Raw genomic sequence first — 20,559 nt, forward strand, 5'->3', positions numbered from 1 at the left:
CATATTAAGTCAATTGCAGCAACTAAAACTTTTTAGAGAGAACCTGAATCGGCCACAGAAATTGAACCTTTTTAGAGTCAAGGTTCTTGCTTTATGGTTACTCGATCCTAACTTGGAGTTGTCAATCCAAATGTAAAATATGCTCTAACCTCCATATCCTCTCACAATGTATCTCGTGAGCCATAAAATATCCAGTCAGCCTTAGCTAATCTTGATTGGAAAGCTGCAATAAAAGAAGAGCTTGCTGCATTACAATTAAATCAGACTTGGACTTTGATTCCCCAAACCTTAGACCTACATATAATTGGTTCTAAGTAGGTGTTCAAGAAGAAACTTAAACTGGATGGGTCTTTAGACCGATTAAAGGCTTGTGTTGTTGCAAAAAGATATCATCAAATTAGTGGAATTGACTATATTGAAACCTTCTCTCCAGTTGTAAAATAAAGAACTATACAAATTATTACCACTGCAGCATTTGTTCAACAATGGCTTATTCATCAGCTTGATGTAAAAAAATGCATTTCTCCATGGTCTTATCTTCGAAGACATATATATTGAAAAACAACCACGAATGACTGACCCGCAACATCCAAAATATGTTTGCAAACTTTGAAAGGCTATTTATGGACTTAAATAAGCTCTTTGTTCCTGGTTTGATCATTTTAGCACATTTCTCCTTAAATATGGATTTACTTGTAGTTTAGTTGATCCATCATTCTTTGTTTTTTTACTTTGAACATGGGTCATTAGTAATTTTACTCTATGTAGAAGATATTTTACTCACAAGATCTACATAAGCTCTTATTGGCAATTTCATCCAAATCCTAAGTAATGAATTTATAATGAAGAATTTGGGATTTGTTCATCACATTTTTGGCATTGAAATCTCTAAGACAACTAGTGGTCTTTATTGATCTCATTCATATTATACATTAACTATACTAGAACAAGCAAAGATAACATATTGCAAACCTATAAGTACACCTCTTAAAGCAAAAAATAAATAAAATTCCTTAACAGATACTCCCTTGAAAGACCCTAGTTACTTTAAAGGACTAGTTGGTTCATTGCAATATCTCACACTCAAGCATTCAAATCTTTCTTGCAGTGTTAATTATGTGTCTCAATCCATGCATGTACCAAATATAACACATTTAAAATTAATTAGATGTATTATGCGATATGTCAAAAGAACTTTTAGCATAGGATTACATTTTACTGCCAATACTTCACTTAATCTCTATGCTTTTTCAGATACAAATTAGGTAAGTTTCCTTACTACTAAGTCTTCCACCACTGGATACTGCATCTTCATTGGCAAAAACCTTATCTCCTAGTGTGCCAAGAAACAACACATGGTATCATGATGTAGCATTGAAGCTGAGTATCGTCTCATGGCCAATACAGCAGTTGAACTTACGTGGTTAACCTTTGTTCTAAAACATCTTCACATTCTAGCGACATCACTTTCAACGCTTTACTGTGACAATCTTAATGCTATTTATATGATAATTAATCTTGTTTTCCATGCCCATAGCAATCATATCAAGTTAGATTTTATGCGAAAGAAGGTTGCACTTGGATAATGATCACCAAACATGTCTCCACTAATGAACAAGTTGTTGATCTCATCACCAAGCCAATATCAAAGGTTGCTCTCATCAAATTTTGAAACAAACTTTACCTTCAACCCAAACATAATTTGAGAGATAGTGTTAACAATGCATAATCTAATGACAACAACCATTGTGTGAGTAGATTGAGTGATAAAGGATATTCAAGATTATGGCAGGAATAAGAATGAACACTCGCAAACTACTATCATCAACATATCCTACATTATTGGAGATATGTTAGGAGAGAAAGAAGTTTAAAAGGCAACAAACTCAAACAAAGATGATAATTTGACTGATAAGGAAACAACACCAATACAATATGAAGGCATGAATGCATATCAATCAGAATCTTCCTTCAAAGAATGTATAAGAATAGATTGTAGTTTTGATACCTTATATGAAAATCATCTAATAATATGAAGATAATTATTGTCAACATATTCTTAGGGAAATTAGTCAATGAATTCCATTTATAAGTAAAGCCCTATCATGCTGCTAAGTGTTCACAGTTGTATACGTCAGAATTGCAATAACATTACAAATATACAATCTACATGGTTCTAGTTTTTCTTCTCTTCTATCATAATTGAATGACCATTAATCTTTCCATTCTCAAATTTATAGTCTTTCTACTTTTATTTCATCCCATCCAACTAAACCATTAATTCACCTTTTATTTTTTTTTATTAGTCTTCAATTATAGGATTTTCACTTGATATGAAAGAAAAATGGAAATGCCAAGACATGTTGGCCATTGAAAATTGTTTCTCTTCATTTCCCCCCTTTAATTTCAATCAAATTTTCATGTTTAAAAGCTAGTAATTTTTAATATTTCATGTACTATACATCAACTTTCATGTATTGAAATTAATTATGTATTTATTTGTGCGGCCAAAGTGTGATTAATTATCCGTATAAACAAATGGACCCCAAGTTTCTTTTCAATTAATTCTTAATAAAATCATCTATACATGAATTATAAAGTTCACGAGAAATTCATCCCCAGCAATTCAATTAAATTCAAAATTTGCTCTTGTAATCAAATTCTCAAGAAAAATTCAACCAGTATTAAATGAAATGTAAGAAGTAAACTCACTTTGCGACTCTCAATCAACAAATCAAAGGTATTTCAAACGTAAGTTGAAAATTTGCATACATTTGACCTTGGCTACATGGCACAGGGGAGAGGTCTATTTCGCTTGTGGAGTTCATAAATGCTCAGGCCGACCAATGTCTAAATACCGGCATAGCAGTCTAGCAATGTCAATAATCTTCCTGAATTATGTCCACCGGTCTCTTTTCCCACTTTAGCTCGGCAATTTTGGAAAATGATACTTAAAAACTAGTGATTTGGCACTTTATTTCTTTTTCATTAATGTTTTGACTAATTGAATGAATTATATCTATCAAAATTCAAGGAAGTTAGATGGCAGAATTAGTGCGATTCCTATCCCAAGGTGGGTCAAGTGAGTGAGGGAGACCAAGCTACTTGACCGGCGGCAATGAAAAAAAATGCAGTCATGGATAATCAACAAGGCTACCTGCCTGCACGTTTAAATGAGGAAGAGAAATGGTGACCATGTCTATATCTATGGGACCATCCATTAATTACTAGGGCAGTTGTTGAAATACAGCTGTGGATAATAAGTTATTCATCTTTGATTTAAGTTAGGGGTAGAAAGGTTAACATTTCATAATTTATTTTTAATATTTAAAAAAATTAAAATGATTTTATTTTAAAAAAAAGTTAAGATCAAGTTTAGTTTTGATCAGATTATAAATTGATTTGCATAAACAATTGAGTTAATTTTCATTTTATTTATTTTAAAATTGTTTCATTATCAAATTAAAATAATCTTTAACTTAAGTTAGATTAACTCATTTCAATTCAAAATAATTTATTTTAGTATTTAAAAAATTAAAATAATTTTATTTAAAAAAAAGTTATAATCAAGTTTGATTTTGATCACAGCATGGATTGAATTACATGATTAATTGAGTCAACCTTTCACTATATTTATTTTAAAATTTCTTGATAATTGAATTGACTTCTAATTAAGTTTATCCTTTTCTTTTAAATGGGAAGTAGAAGGCTATTGAATACATCACTGTAATAAAAACATATTTATTTTTACGATTTTAGAAAAATCAGAATTTATTTGTAGTGAAGGAAAAGAATCTGATAATAAAGAATAAACACTAATTCTCTAATTTAATAAATAAATTGCTGTATATGTTTTGCAGACGAAGGGCACAGATATTAGAGAACAAATCGATAGTTAGATTAGCAATATGCTATGAGAGAGAGAAAAGATATTTCAATTAGTAAATGATGAAATGCAAAAAAAAATTTGTTTTTTTGTTTTCTTACAAATTCCATGCTGTTCATATAAAGAATATGTGTGGTGCTTTGGTGATAAAAGCATGGTATTTGTCATTTTCTTTTGTTTGTGACGGTCAATTGTGGTATACTACTTGTTTTGCATGAATAATGCAATAATTCTAGTTTTTTTTTTTTTCTAAATAAGGTTTGTATTAGTGTAATTTTAATTTTCTCAACTATAATAATAAAATAATACCATCTTTAAATAAAAATTAAAATATGTTTTTTTACATATTACTTGACTAAATTAATTAACTGGACAAATTAAAAATAAACCTATCTAGATTAAGTTTTTTTATAATTATTAGTAGGTGTCTAGGTCAGTTTATGTATACCTCAACTAATTCTATAAATTTTAAAATTAATAATATAAATTTTCAATGATTATATTAATAATACAAAGTTATAAAAGTAAAACTACCAAAAAAAAAACTCTTTAATCATAAATTTTTACTACTGAATCGCCTATGAACACTTGCCGACGTTTTCAACTAAATCAAGTTTGACAGCTACGATGTTGAGGAATCAGATATTATTACTTGCACCTGTCAATAAATAAAAAAAGATAAATGAAAGTCATAATGTAAAGTGAAATACTAGCATGCTTTTTATACTGTAAATTAGCATTATTTTCTTCTTCTTTTTTTCTCAAAAATTTGAAAATCAGATGAAACAACTTGTTCGCTTTCTTTTTTTTTTTCCTCAAAAGAATAAAAACTAGCAATAATCCCTAAAAAAAACTTTTAAGAATCAAACAAATCGGTTTTCAAAACTAATTTTTTGGAGCATCAATTTATGATTTAAGAGGCAGATCGGGTTCGGGATATTAAGAAATGAGCTTGAACCATGTGTGGGTCGGATGTATTGGGGCAGCGAACCCCTTGTCGGGCTAATGGAGAAAACAAAGAAACCTAAACCAGGCCCGGTGGCCATCGGCTGGGTCATCAATGACCAAAGGCTATGAGCCAACAATTTCTCTGGATTGACCAAGCGCTGTCTCAGCTCAAGGGGACCCTATCTTGCTAGGCTTGGTTCTGCCCAAGCCCACTGCGAACAAGGCCTTCAATATGTTCGGGCAGGCTACCTTACTTGACTATGCTTCTATTTTTTCTTACATGGACTCCACTTCTGGACTCCATTTCATATTTACAAAATATGGTAGATCTGGTTGGATTGATTTTTTTTAAATCATTTTAAACATTGATGGTCAAACATAGAATTCGATTTAGTCAACAAAAACTAGATTTAAGTGAGGCCTAACCAGGTCATTTACATTAAAAACATTTGTCCAAAAACTAAGATTTGATGAGGGAAAGACATGGTTTCACGTACAAAGTTTCCGTATACAAAACTGATCCAATGATATCATTTTTTTTAAAGAATAATGAGATGATTTTCAATACCAAGAACAAATATAAGGGGTAAATTGGGTAATTAGCATACAAAATAAAAGGAGATGGTAAATTAACATAAAAGGTTTTTGAAAAATAACACATTCTAAAATATCGCAGTTTAGAACTATAATATTTAATTAAGTATCGTGATTTAGAACCGTGACATCAATTGAATTCTAGTATTATTTAGAATGACAAGCTGGTCAACTCATTCATATTAGTTTGTTAAACCGACCAATTGGTTGATTATAAAAAGCAGAGGACAACTACTGAGTGAATAATAACTTTTTAAGATTTTAATTGAAATCTGTTTTTTAGTCTATAAATTGGATAAAATGTATATTTTGACTCATAAAATATATTTGGAAAAAAAAATTCATTAAATTATAATTTTTATATATACTAGTTGATCAGTTTATACCACTAGTTCAACCGACCGACTGGTTAAACAAGAGGGATTGACAGTGAGGCTATTGCTCCTCCTAGCAACAAATTTCTAACAACAAAATTCTTCAACATCTAAATCTAACAAAAAGTATTTCTTATGAAATTTATTATTTATTTTATTACTCTGACATTTAGTTTAATTAATTATTTTGAAAAGTTAAAAATCTTCTAATTTTAACAAAATTTAGGCAAAGATTTTTCTATATAGAAACTATATCTCAATTCTATCTTGCTTTAAAATACTCCATAAAGAACCATAATAACTACACTAAATAAATTTTGACATTTTATAATCATAAGTAGCTCTAGAAATACAAATAAAAAAATATACATACATGCAAATGAATTTCAAATACTTAAATAATACAACTTTTTAATAATTCAAATTCTAAAATATATTAACATAACTTATCTACCTCTCTCTCTCTCTCTCTCTCTCTCTCTATATATATATCTACATTGTTTGCTAAATGATTCAAACTTAATAATAGCACAGCTAAATTCAACTCATGCCCATACCAAATATATTTATAGCATTTTGCCTTGCACGCAACTTATGCATGTTTAACATATACTTCAATGTTGGCACTTGGTATCTAATTCTAATATGGATCCAATATTAATGTGCATTTCATCATTGATTATTTTTATTATTCAAATTTTCTTGAGTCTTAAGTAATAATTTATAAATGATGAGCGAAGCTAAAAACAATAAATAAACATAAAAATTTAATGAGAGAAAAATGATTTGTAATTTTATTATTTTTTAAAATAATATAGAAGCCTATTTTTTTAGAAAGTTTATAAAACTTTAAATAGATCAATAACCCTATCTCAACTAAAAAAATAAAATAAAAATATAAAATATAAAAAAATAATCATAAATTTAAAACAATGTATGAAATCCAAAATTAACAAAGAAAATAATAAAATTTACCCATACTGAGATCCTATGCGAGGTTTTTTAAGTTTGCATAGCAATATAATAGCTACTTTAAGAAAAATAGGTTTTAAAATTTCCTATAAAAATTTAAATATGATCTAATAATAAAATAAAAAATTATGACTTTTTTTCATTTTTATTTTGAACTAAATGACTAATTCTTTTCTTAACTCTAAACATATTTCACTTGTTTATAAATATATCATCTAGACTATTTAAATAATACCGATTCTCATCTCGTTATAAAAAATTCTCACTGCATGTTATCACAAATCTGGCTAGATAAATAAGTTATGTTCCTTTGACTTTGTTGCCGTTTTTTAATGCATGAATGAATGCATGAAATCTTATCTTATTCCAACACAAATTAGATTCCAAGCTAATAAAATACAAGATTGATTTAGATTTTTCCTCCTTGGATAACGGATTTTTTTTTCTAATATTTTTTAACGAACTTTCATGTTGCTAGATTTTTTTTTTTTTTTTTTTTATGTGTGTGTTCAAGTTGTTAACAGGTTAGTACAGGCAATAAGTATAAATCTAAGACAAGGTGAGGTCCTAGGTTTAAGACCTGTCCTTAGATATTTTGTATAATTTCTAATTCTTGTCTTTGAGTTTTCATCAATAAAAAAAAATTGTTGTAATCTAGCACACCAAATCCTAAGATTTTAAAGATCAGTTATCGGAGAAATTGATCTAAAAATACCCAATTATCCAACTATATTTATAAATATATGAGAAAATTACTTTTAAAATTTAAATAAAATAAAATTATAAAAAAACTTGCATAAAAAATTAGAGTTTTTATGAAAGAGTTGATGATTGACCATTTAAAAAAACAATCTCATTAAAAAAGAGGAAATTTTCCAATGCTTAATCAATAGGTGTGTAGATGAAAAATATATACAGGAACAGAAACAATAAAATAATGATTAAGAAGTGCTATCTAGCCTTGCTTCTAATAATCATGGCATTTGACCGGTTTTGACTGATTTGAAATATTTATATTTAAATTTTAAAAATTTATTTTTGTTATTAGTATATTAAAATAATCTAAAAATATAAAAATATATTAATTTAAAACAAATAAAAATTAAAAAAATTTAAAATCTTTAAAAATATTTTTAAAATACAAAAACAAACGTAACCTTAGCTAGTTTTTTTGCTGAGAATTGCTCGTGCTTACGATAATATGCTATAACTAGATGGAATTGCTCCTTTGCATGGGTGATTGTGGTGTATTTATACACCCAGAACTTGGAATTTTTTCTTAAAAAAAGAGAGTTTATATTTATACAGTTGCTTATCCTTGAATTTCTTGTAGCTGCAGATCAATAAACAAGGCCACAACGTGGCATCCTTTTATATCGCTGGATTTTCCATGGCGAAGAAAACAGAAACTTTGAAGAGTAGGAATTGCATGAGAGGACATCTCAAAATGCTCCAAATGACTTCACAAACCAGTACCATGTTACATTTCTCTGGTTTAGGTCCTCTGATTATCGGTAAGATCCAAAGAAATTAAAGAGACTTTGGAGTGATTTGATGTAGAATCTGGATTTGAAGAGAAAGAAGCCGTCTTCCATAGGCTTCATGCTTCATCGTCTTAAGAGAAAGAAGCGGTCTTCCATGGAAGGAGACACGGCTTGATTTATGGAGATTTAAGATTTACTTTGCATGGATCTGAAGTTACTTGGTTCGATTTGACTTCATATATACAAATTTGAACATTTGGAGATTTATTACAGACTCGATAAACAACTGTATAAATGAAAAATTATGTGGCTAGTCATTATTGATTGGTGTGTCATGCCAGACACGCATACTGCAGGTGGTGTTGGCCTGCCATTGAATTAGAAAAAAGTGCCTATTCTGTCGTAAAAAAATTATAGAGAAACCCGTGCGTGCCTAAAAAAAAATGTAGATAAAAGTATAGCTTTTAGTTCCGGTCTGGTGGCCAGCCTGATTTTAGATTCGGGTTTTAGAATTTAACCGGGTTATCAGGTTGTCTAGATCAATTTGTTTTTTAAAAAATCAAAACGATATCGTTTTAATAAAAATAAAAAACAGAAGTCAACAGGTTATAATCGAGTTGTGGGCGAGTTAATCGTGTTATCAAGTCAACTTGTCGGGTCACATCAAGTTTTTCTTTTTTTTAATTTTTTTTTTAATTCGATCTAGTTTCAGCTTCATGTTGGTCGGGTTCCAATTCAGCTCATCTGCCCGAGCTGGATTTTAAAACTATATATAAAAGGATTGTATAAAACGAGAACTTAAAATACAAAAGCACTTGGGCTAGACCCAAGCATTGGAAACTATTTTTTTCTCTTATTTTTTTTTTTCCTTGCATCATCTAAAGTTCGAAACCCAAAACCATAACATGGGAAGTAAACCCAAAACCAAGGATATGACTATTAGTCATAAAACATTAAATTTATTATGGTTGATGGGCAATGTTATCTCTTTCCTTCAAGAGATGTTCTTGTGGCTAATATTAAATTGGCACTAGTCTCCATACCCAAGATAGGTAGATACTGGATGGGTTCTTCTTTGGTCTTTCACAAGCAAAATGCAACCAGCCAATGAAGAATGTGATAGAAAGACAAGAAAGCAGACAAAATGAGTAATGGCAGCAAAATGATGTCAGTATAATAAAACAGTTGGAGGGTTTGGTAAGAGTTCATGTTTAGAATGTTTTTTTATTTAAAAATATATTAAAATAATATATATATTTTAATTTTTTAATATTTAATGTTAATATAAACACATCAAAATAATTTAAAAACAGAAAAAAAATTAATTTAAAACTAGATTTTTAAAAAAATTTCAAAAACATAATTGTGCTAACAGTTTTCTATCTTCTAAGTAAGGTTCGTTGTCTACTCCTTATCAACTGTGTGTGTGATCTCGATATTTATTTCGTCTTTTTCTATTAAAAAAAGCCAAAGAAGAGTGACAGGTGAGGTCTTCTCTGCATGCCACACTGCTGCATAAATAAATAAATAAATAAATAATGGTTCTGTTTGGAAGCAAGTTCTGGTTCACATGAAATTCCTGGACGAAACAGTACTAACGTTGCAGCTTCCTTTTCCTTTGAAAAAACTATGGGAAGGGGGAAGAGCCCGGTATCAAAAAATTTGCTCTTTTTATAGTTTAAATTTTGAGTGGTTGCTGTCATTAGAGTCCTTTATAATTGTTAATTTCCGATTAGTCGAAAAATATGTTAATTAACTCGAACATTCATTCATGTTAATAAAAAAAAATTTAATAGATAGATTTTCATCCATGAATGATCATGGGATTTCAAGACAAAAACTGCAGCCAATATATCCATAATTACTCAGTCAAATGACGTATATTTTCTTTTGTATACGTAAACAAATATAAAAAGAATACTCGCCAATTGTTAAATTACAAAAAAAAAAAAAAAAGTTAATTGATAAGATGTTACCTTCCTTGAATCTTGTTTGGCTGTGCGGTAAGATGTTACCGGTTATAGTTATTTTTTAAATTATATTTTATATTAAAATATATGTTAGTTATTTTTTTATTTTTTAAAATTATTTTTAATATCAACATAATAAAATGATTTGAAAACACTAAAAATATATTAATTTAAAGTTAATAAAAAAATAAAAAAATTTAAATTTTTTTAAAAATACTTTCAAAATACATAAACAAATAAACTAATATATGATTCATTTAAATAAGGTTTATCTATCTTTTCTCTCATGATTTCTTCATAATATTAATATTAACAAATGACAAAGCTTTAGTTTAGATAATAAAATTATAAAAGTATCTTCCACCAATTTTAATGCATTACAAGAAGTTTACAACTTCTTTAACTTATAAAGAGTAAATTTACTTTTAATCAAATTAGGTTTTTAAAGATTAACCAGTAAAATTATACTCATAAAAAAATAAAACAAAAAAACCTAGCTCATATAATTAAAAACCTAAATTAACTGAACTATGAGCTGAGATTAACTCAATCAAAATTTTATTCTTGATATGTTGACTTTATATTTTATTTAAATTTTTTTAAATTAAAATAACAATGTTTTTATCATTTAATTTTTTTCTAGTAGTTAATTTAGATTAATTTGAATTAATTGTCTTAATTTATAATCGAGATCTTATTTTGAATTCATCCCAAATTAAATTTTACAAGGATGGTAGGGTATTATTTCTTCAAATTCAAATTTTAGTAAGTTAACATTAGTAAATGAGTTTATTATTATTATTATTATTATTCAAGGTTTAAAAAACAGTTTCTAAAAAATAATGCTAAACAATTATACATGATCTAATATAACAACAATAAAAAATCCAATCTAAGTAATTATTTTCGGATATAAATGGTGAGGCTCCAAAGTCCAAACACTAAAATTTGTCAAACACAACGGACGTAAAAGTAAAGACACTTAAATATTCAACGAAGAAAAAGAAAAGCAAAGCGGCACAAGGACACAAAAAGTTGCAGAATCCTCGGCCCGTCTTTTCCTGCACTGCACTCGACGGACAATCCTGAAAACATTAAATCATGACTCTGTAATAACTCAAATGCACTGACTGACCTACCACCATTTTGGCGGGAACTGGGTTACTGCCGCCGTAAAGCATGGTGGTTGTGGTGGTCTCCGGTCATGATGGAGGTGATGAATCTCCTCAAGTTTTGCGAGCTGGTTCAGCCGCAAGTTTTGGTTGTGCTGGTGGTGGTGAAAGTTCTTCTTGGCCTTCTTCATCATCCTCTTCTTCTTCTTCTGAATCCAGCTTTCGTGAACTTGATGATGTCTTCTTGCAGGTCATGCACTGAAACAAACCATCTCTTCTTGTTGTTATTTTCATTTTTGATTGGTTGTTGAAGTTTTTGTTCTCTCTTTTAAAAAAGGTAGCTTTGGTGTTAAAATCTTTAATGAAGATGACCCAGAAAGAAAGATTGAAGCTTTATGATGTTGGATGCTTAATTTCTGTAGTTTAATTGATTTTTAGCTAGTGGGTGATTTAGTGGCTATGGTAGTACCGCAGATATTTAGAAAGTTTCAAGTTTTTCATGTTTGATGCTTCAATACTCCACTTGTGACGGATAGATGTTTGCTTCTATTTTTGAGTTGCATTTTCTTTTAAAAGTAGCTAAATTATCTGTAATACTGAATTTTTGAAAGAAAGAAAAAGTTATGTAAACTGTAAAGTGCTTTTGATCATAGTTCAACTGATAAAGGTTACTATCAGCAATCTTAAATTATCTCTAATTTTCCATATTTTCTTCGCGGATGCGAAACATTATTTGGGAATTTGAAAGTTCATAAATTAATAGATTATTTTCTAATATAGTAGGCCTGATATTTTTGCTTTGTTTGTTTGTTCTTGTATATATTTTTTTAAAAGACTCAAGCAAGAATATGGCTCGGAGAAGTTCTTCAGGCAAGATCAGATGAGCAGCTTCCTATTGCTGATTTAATCGCTGATGGGGAATTGCTGTATGTTCCAACTGTTTTTACCTCCTATAACCTCTTGTCATTACTTGAATCATGTATAGGTGCATTTCTTCCAGTATTTAGGCAGGAATGTGTTCAACTTATTTTATTTCTTAATGAATTTCCAATGCTTTGTGAAATTTCTTTAATTTCTTGTTTTGTTTCTTAGATTTGAAACGTCAAGAGTGATATGGAGAATGTTATCGATGAAGCATATGGAACTAAGATATGTAAAAGCATATAAATACGAGCCTTTTGCTTCTAGGAGGAGTTGCGGGAGCAGGTATCTGCCTTATTCTAATGTGGATTCATTTTTGAAGGTAAGCGCCGCTATCTTACTTCTCTTTGGTATGGTGATCTGAATTATATGATCCTACCTAAATGACATAATTTATTGTTGTGCTATATTTTTGTAGATCTGCAAAATCTTGGGAATGGCAGGCATCGATCTCTTTTCCCCATCAGATGTTGTTGAAAAAAGAGATACAAGAAAAGTTTGTATGTGTATACGTTCTCTTTCAAAGAAAGCAAGGTCTTCGCATTTAAATGTAAGACACCCATGCAATCTTTTCATTTAAAGTCATATGCTTGCAGCAATTTCCTTTTCAAAATGTTTTCCTGTGTCAATTTGACAATGATCACAGACAAATTCTTGTGGCAGGTTCCTGATTTTGATATTGTCACTTATACCGTAGCTATGCCAACGGATATGGTTGGAAATATTCGAAGAAACCTGGAACTTTCACATCATAGCTTCTCCAGCTCTGCTAGCAAGACTCCACACCACGAACCAAGACAAAGATCCAGACAGGTATATGAATCTCTTTTTTTTATTTATATAATTATAAATCTCTTTTTTTCTTCAATAAGAAAATTAATACTTTTTCTAGTCTACTTTATTGAGTTGAGGAATCAGATTGTGCTCCAGATTATTGTTTACTTATTAAACTGCTTTTGGTTTTACTTATTATGCTTCATACTTGCATTCTAGAAACATTCAAATGCAACTTCTGAAGGAAATGGTGATTCATATTTTGAAGAGTACGCTGAAGTGGAAAGTGTTTTTATGCTTGAATCTGGTAGCTCAGTGAGCAGTTGTTCTAATGATATTTCATCTCAGATGAACTCTGATTCAATGAATTCTCTGGGAGCATCCTTGTCAGTCAAAGGTCATTCCCCTGGACAATGCTCATTAGAACTAGAAGATCAAAACCAACATAGAGATGAATGCAGTAAACGTCAATGGCATGAAGACCATTTAAATGAATCAACAAGATCTATTTGCTCGCAACATTTGGAGAATGATCATCATTTGGATGGCGGGTTATCTACCTCTGTTGTTGAGTCCAATATGTATTTAGGTAGTAGGTCTTCTTATACAGAAAATGGAGCCAAACATAGCTGTGAAAATAGTGGAATGGACCTGATTCATTTCGATCATAGTTTAGAAGATGATGCCTCAGTAGTGGGGGATTCTGAGGATTGTAGCACACCTAGAGGAAACCGCAATGATGATGTGGAAGTGTCTTCTACTTCCAGCATGAGCTCTGTATCGGGCCCTGTGCAGAAGTTGAATTTTGAGGACCAATTAGATGAGGAAGATGATTTTAAAACTGTCTGGTTTCCTGAATCATCAAATAGCATGGTGACTTTTTTGATCAAGAAGTCTGTAGATAGGTCTGAATCTCAGGAAAGGGTCATATACAACACACCAGTGGGTAGTTTAATAACTGACTGTGAAGAAGAATCTCCTTTTGACATGAAAGTCATGGATATTGGCTTCTCTTCCAAGCTTTCTGTACCCTGTTCACAAATCAAACATTCAGACCATGCTTTTTCGCACAAGAGTGGCAGTTGTTTGTCTCAAGCAAATACAGATCTTGGATATGGTGAAGACAGGGAGTTATTTGCTGATTGGTCCTCCTTTGCACACGAGTTTAATCAATGGGATCAGAAAGGTAAACATAGATTTGCTGTAGTACCAACTAGAGCTTCATCCCTGTCTCTTTCACAAGTAGATTCACCAGAGGAAAATCTTCCTTCTGTTCGAAGCAAAGCTAGAGGCGATGCCTTGTGGCCTGAGAACACAAATATCAAGGGCATCGTTGGAGATAATGACACAGAGGGACATAATGCTACAATGGTTGAATCAGACCTTGAAAATGGCAAGCTTCCAAATAAATGTTTACAAACCACTTGTTTTAATAGCATAAAAAACAAAACACACAAGGAATCAGATTCTCCTGACAGAATCGCAGCAATGGTAGATGGTGAAAAATCTCATGAATTTAAAAGCAGCGAGGATAGTAGTGGTTTTCAGCAGCTCTGTGATAGTTCTGTTTTTCAGAGCCAAGGTCCGCAGATACCAGATGAGCATAGGTGCTCAACAACAGAACACTTGGAAAATGTAGGTGAAAACAGTGATCAAGTGTCTATATATGAGAAGAAGGATATGATTTGTTCCACAGAAAATATGGATCGGGTGGTGAGTCAGTTTTGTTGATTTTTTGTCATGTTTTCATCGTAGGTCTCTTTTCAACTTCTTACCCCAACTTTCTATGACTTAAAGCAATCTCTGTCACAGGATGATCAAAACCATGAAAAGGTGCAGATTCCGGCAATTGAGAATTCAAATGTAACTGAAGTTCTAAGTGTAGAAAAGGCAGATTGCAAGCCTCCAAGGAGGCCACTCCTTAAAACTGTTGCAAAGGGAACTGCGGTTGTTGGGGTGCTGCTGTTCTTGCTTCATTTCAGGTTCGTCCTCCCTTGAGGTGTTAGAAAAATATCAGGGTGATACCACTATTAGAATTTTATCCCAAGATCTATACATGATATTTAGCACAAGGTACCGATAAGTGAACAAACAAGAGGTTTTTGGATTACCAGTTCTCCCATTAAGAATTGTATTAGGATTCTTTAGGCTCACACTCAAAACCCTACATCCACAACTGTCTTAAGGTGTCCAAAGACCCAATTATGCTATGCACTTAACCTGTTTTTCCCAAACCAAAAATACTTTTAGTCCACTTTCATGTAAATTCTAACATATGGCTGCCAAAAAATATACATTCTTATTTTGATATCTTGTAACGGTTATTTATTACTTGCATTGCAGGAAAAATGACACAGAGAAAACAGATCAATCGGTCAAGCAATCTAATCGACTTCGGAAAGCAAATGGCCGGAACTTCTTATCACTGAAGAGCCAAAAGGGAAGTAGAACGAACAGGATGTATCCAGCTGAAAAGCTTAGATTTGGTAATTAGAATATAAATATACAAAGTTGTATGTAAAAATAAAAAAGCCATCACAATGCAAGGAGCACCATGCATGACGCCACACATCTACTGTCATTATGTCTAGTTTTTGAAACATATTTAATGTAGATTTAGATCTGCAGGGGGGAAACGTTGGCCAGAGCTAATGAATGAGTTCACGAGTTCCATTTTGGATCGAAACCGAGGATTATGTAGATGGAGCTCAATGGGATTGCCACTTTGTGTACTTATACAGAGAGTTCTTATCTCTAGGAAGATGCCCCTCTCAGTGAAATGGAAGCAACTTATTTTCACCATTCGTTGCTTTGATTTCTTCGTTACTAAGTTCTGCTCTTTTTTCAGAGTAATGTATTTGCACATTCAACATTCATAGCATTTTTATAAAAAAAATGAAATTATAACATTATGATTTAACTTTCAGGAATTTGGTGTTTAGTTGATTTCTGCTGCAGCCTGTACATGCTTGTGATCAGTGTGTCATCTCTTGAGCTCATCAGTTCGAAGTGAAAACAGAACTTGTGGAATGAACTGGGTGATTCTAACAAATGTTAATTACTGTATTGACTTAACATATGCAAAACTTGGGTAAAATCTACGATGCCATGTTCACAAAGGATTTTTTTTGTTTGGTTCCTTAGAGTAGCCAATGACGCCACATCAGCCAGTCTTTGTCATGAAGTCTCCACATCAATAATAGTAACTTCCAACATCTTTTCACCGAGCAATCAGTCAACACATTATTTTACCTTTTGATATTTAAATTTTACTGTTTGGTATCTTCCATTCAACCTATTAATAATAGTAATATTTTTTTTTTATCTTAAAAAAAATCTCATCTTGCATTATACTCCTGTATTTTATTAATTGTTTGTACTGTACTTAAAGGTTTACCATTAAATGCTTAAAATTTTCAGGGTGTTTTATGTTGATTAATCTTTGTATTAAAAAAAAAATTAACTTTATTTTTATATTGTGATTTTACCTATAAAAACCTTATATGATCTCAATTTTATTTTTTAGTTAGTGTTTCATTTATTTGTGTTATGATCATTTGGTGTCCATGTTTAAGTCTACACTTACTATGAACTTGACCCTTAGTAGTACTTTTAGAGTTATTTGAGGGGAGCTGTAGACACAGATGACAACATGTTTAAAATAAGTGAACTTTAAGAGAGTTTTTGAATACGGCACTCTAAGACCAATAAATACAATAGGAATAATCATTGTACGTAAATTTACCCTAAGCATAACCAATATGACCATCATTTTAGTTATTCTAAATATGATAACATTGATGAACGAGTCATGAGCTCTAAGAAAGTAGAAGCCCCCACTTTTTATAGTCGTCATGACCTTTGAATATATTGACACAGGGATTCATGATATGGATCAATTATTTGAGTGGCATATCTAGTTTGATAATATAAGAGTTAAATTTGCTAAAATAATACTCATTAATGAAGCCTGACTTTATTAGGGAGATGTTGAGGATTGTTTAGAGAGGAGAGTTAAACCTTCCATAATTGATTGGACCAAAATAAAACCAAAACTATAAGAGAAGTACCTACCCTAGTCTTACAGAAATAAACTCATAGACTAACGAAATAATTTAAGCAAATAGAATAAGTCTGTCAATAAGTATATACCACACAATTTAATGTTTACATTATGATATGTGCATAAGGGAAAATGAAGCCATGATTTTGTATAGATTTTATAAAGGTTTGAATGATAACTTTAGAAAAGAGGTCAGGCTCATAAGTGCTTTCACTTTTGACTAAGTCTATATTATAGTACAAGATTATGAGTTAATTATAAAGAGTTAATGGAAAAGATGTCAAGACCCTTGTGGTACCCCTTTTAGATCTAAATTTAGGAAATATATTTTTTTTGTTAGGTGCTCTATCATATAGACCTAATCCTAGTAGTGCCTAAATTTATAAAGAAGATATGAGGAAAAAAGTCATGAATGAAATGTCTGAGATGAGTTTATAGGTTCAGTGTGCTAGTTGTAAAGGGTTCAGTCATATCTTTTTAAACCACCTTTAAGCCCTTAGTCATTCAATAACATAAGGATATAGGTGAAAATAAAAACTATTATGTATAAATGTATGAACCAAGTCCAGAAAACTTAAGTGACCTTAATGAAAAGGATATGCAAAAAGATGGAATTAACACTACAAGTCCAATTAAGTCTTAAAATGAGGTTAATAAAAAAAATAATAATTTTGCTTTGGTGGTAGTGGAAGAGTTTTTAGGAAACTTTTTAGTGTAATTGCCCAAAGAGATAAATATGGTCTTAGAAAAGTCTTATGTTATTAATCTTCTTAAACGACTTGATTCCCCACCCACCATGCTTGATGTCCAGCACATCAATAGTTTAGAGCAACATATTGAGCTCTATAATCCTTTACCATTGACACATGAAAAAGAAAGATGAAGATAATCTTGATTTACTAGGTTATGTCTAAACTATATCTACTAAGGCTTCAAATAATGTTTGTTCCACTTTACACCCTCAGTCATATAGTGTTTATAATTACAAACCTAGAAAACCTATAGATCTTCTTTCTATCTCTCTTTACATTAAACTATTTTATTCAACTAAGTTTTTTATGAGTAGAATTCATAATTTGCATGTCAAGATCGTAAAACATATTCAAACAAGTAATGAACAATAGAAATTTCAAGTTGATTTATATAAGTATCATAATACACTTAATGTTGGAGATTATTTCATGATAAATATTAGACCTAAACAATTTTCTTTGGGAACCAGTTATAAATTGCAAGTAAGTAGGGCTAGACCATTCAAAGTGTTGTAAATGATTAAATCAAATAATTAAGTCATTAAATTGCCACTAAACTTTGATATTATCTGTACTTTTGACATGAAGGACTTTGTTATATATAAAACACAACAATCTCTCCTTGATGATCCTTTTTGAAACCTCTGACTCATTATCCTTATCGTTGGTATAAAATGAATATATTAATGTTATTTTGGATGCATAAGTTGTTTTTACCAGAGATAGTAAAGTTCAATAAATCCTAAAATATGAGCTAGGTGATTAGATTTATATTGTATTTGGATTACCAAAGAGACGTTACAACAATTTAGTCCTTATCTTTAGGAGCGTTATCAGAGCCATTTTGAATTATACTTGACCAGGTCGAATTTTTCTAACCTTAGAAGATTTGGTGGGGACACCAGACCTGAAAAACTATTTACACACTCATATGATCATAGAAGATGGAGGGTATCCTAAAAGAATTGCATCAATAATATTTCATTGTGCATAACCTATGCCATCTTGTTGTAATAGCACTTGAGGTAAGTGGTAGGGTACCTAGTTTTGATGTACTTTATAAACTCTGGTACATGAAAATTATTTGGTACAATCACTTTAGGGACTAGAGATATTTTTGTAGCTTATACGGGCACAAGTATATTTCCTCGATAGCCTTCACTCTTGCTTCTAGTTATGCTATCTTGTCATAATTAATACCCTAAGAAGACTTTGTTTTCTAGGATTTGCTAGCAAATATATCAATGGTTACTAGGGTTGGTCTAGGTATTGTGAACTGTACAAAGGCTATGTTACACTAGGGGTTTTCAACTATCCTCCCGCCTTTTTTTTAGGCTGGATTGTTTCAAAAGTAATGAGTTGATTAGACGGGCTTTCACTAAAAAGGTGTCCAAGTGTTTACTCAAGCTGGCTTATGATGCGAGCCATGTTGGCATTCAAGGAGTCCAACTTCTTTTGGAAGTGGGCATCATAACAAGCATGTTCTTTATCCTCCATACTTCATTGTCGCAATAGCTTGTTGTAAACTTTATGGATCAGGGCTTTCTAGGGACTTATATTTCAACTTCTGTCTGCATGACATTTAAACTCCAAAGCATGAATTCATGTATGCTTATGAATGCAAGTGTATGTACACGCACGTCAAATATGGATTAATATGTTCAATGGGCTAATCCATAACTTCTTTGTTAAAAAAATCATGGTCTTAGCTTAGAAAATCTTATGGAGTTCAGGATTATTGATCATGTTTGTCTTAATGCAAAATGAATTATTAGGGAGTCCATATCCTAAAGGCAGGCTCTAAATCACTACATTATGGGTAAGTGTACTACCTAGTCTCAAAAGGTCTATGATCTGCCTAGTGATCATCTTTCATGAAGGCGGTGTAGGGGTTTATACGGAATGCTTGGGGCATAATGTGATCATCATTACCAAGTAATCACTCATCTCATAGTTGGATATTTTATGAATTTAAACCCCGACTGAAAGTCATGAGGCAGATTGTTATTCCCCACCTAATCTAGAATTGGGTTTATTTAAAAAATTAAAATCATGAAGGCATTAATCTATACATGATGTACTTATCCATAAGCAATATTTAGAAACAAACATAAGCAATACCTAAACAAATGCAAGCTAAAATTAAATTACATAAACCAACAAAAATAATCAAGTAAACAATGAAACAAACAAAGTTTAGTCCAAACATACTTCCTAGTGAAGTCGCTCTCCTATTGTGACAAACATAGTGTTGAATGGCAGAGTTGCCTCATAGAATTTAAGGGTCTTTTGGGTTTAATCATAAAGTTATGATTAGAGGGAGTCACCACCTAGTATCACGGTCACTAAAAAATTTATGGTCTATGAAAGTTTGGGTAAGGAAACTAGTTGTGTAACGGGAAGACGCATCACCCTCACTGCACCATACCTAAGGTAAGTTGTATTGTTGATTGATTGTTAATATAAGTCAAGTTTCTATCTATTGGTCTCATCTAAGGTTCAAGATATATCTCCTTTCGTAAGGAAATCTCTACCTTATCAAGATAAATCATAACCGTTCTAAGAACTTAAACATTTATTTTCTATTTTGTATCTTTAATACCTAAGGGTATACTTTACAATGTAATTTTATACTCCCAAATATTAAAGTCAAAAGCTAAATCCTAAGACTTTGAATAACAAATTAATTATTGTAGGATTTTTAATATT

General features: G+C 31.0%; 1 protein-coding gene across 4 annotated transcripts; it reads left to right on the plus strand.

Moving 5' to 3' along the window:
• The first annotated feature begins 11,164 nt into the window (after window positions 1-11,164).
• Window positions 11,165-15,961, plus strand: LOC118050796 (uncharacterized). Of its 4 annotated transcripts, none has more exons than XM_035061268.2 (9): window positions 11,165-11,590; window positions 12,175-12,266; window positions 12,433-12,583; window positions 12,680-12,811; window positions 12,925-13,074; window positions 13,255-14,748; window positions 14,833-15,017; window positions 15,379-15,521; window positions 15,664-15,961. In XM_035061268.2, the coding sequence occupies exons 1-9, from the start codon at window positions 11,408-11,410 to the stop codon at window positions 15,912-15,914; spliced, it is 2,781 nt and encodes a 926-aa protein (XP_034917159.1). In that variant the 5' UTR covers window positions 11,165-11,407; the 3' UTR covers window positions 15,915-15,961. The 4 variants fall into 4 exon arrangements, with proteins under 4 accessions (XP_034917159.1, XP_034917160.1, XP_034917161.1 ...); XM_035061269.2 differs by having other exon boundaries at window positions 14,848-15,017; XM_035061270.2 differs by having other exon boundaries at window positions 13,384-14,748.
• Window positions 15,962-20,559: the final 4,598 nt, after the last annotated feature.

This window comes from Populus alba, chromosome 4 (assembly GCF_005239225.2).
Source record: "Populus alba chromosome 4, ASM523922v2, whole genome shotgun sequence".
Classification (NCBI taxonomy): domain Eukaryota; kingdom Viridiplantae; phylum Streptophyta; class Magnoliopsida; order Malpighiales; family Salicaceae; genus Populus; species Populus alba.

Excerpts from the sequence above, each read along its gene's own strand:
- LOC118050796 (XM_035061268.2), top strand. The coding sequence starts at position 11,408 with ATGGTGGTTGTGGTGGTCTCCGGTCATGATGGAGGTGATGAATCTCCT. Across the intron at positions 11,591-12,174 it reads TTGATGATGTCTTCTTGCAG|ACTCAAGCAAGAATATGGCT; the intron begins GTCATGCACTGA and ends TTTTTTTAAAAG. Across the intron at positions 12,267-12,432 it reads ATCGCTGATGGGGAATTGCT|ATTTGAAACGTCAAGAGTGA; the intron begins GTATGTTCCAAC and ends TTTGTTTCTTAG.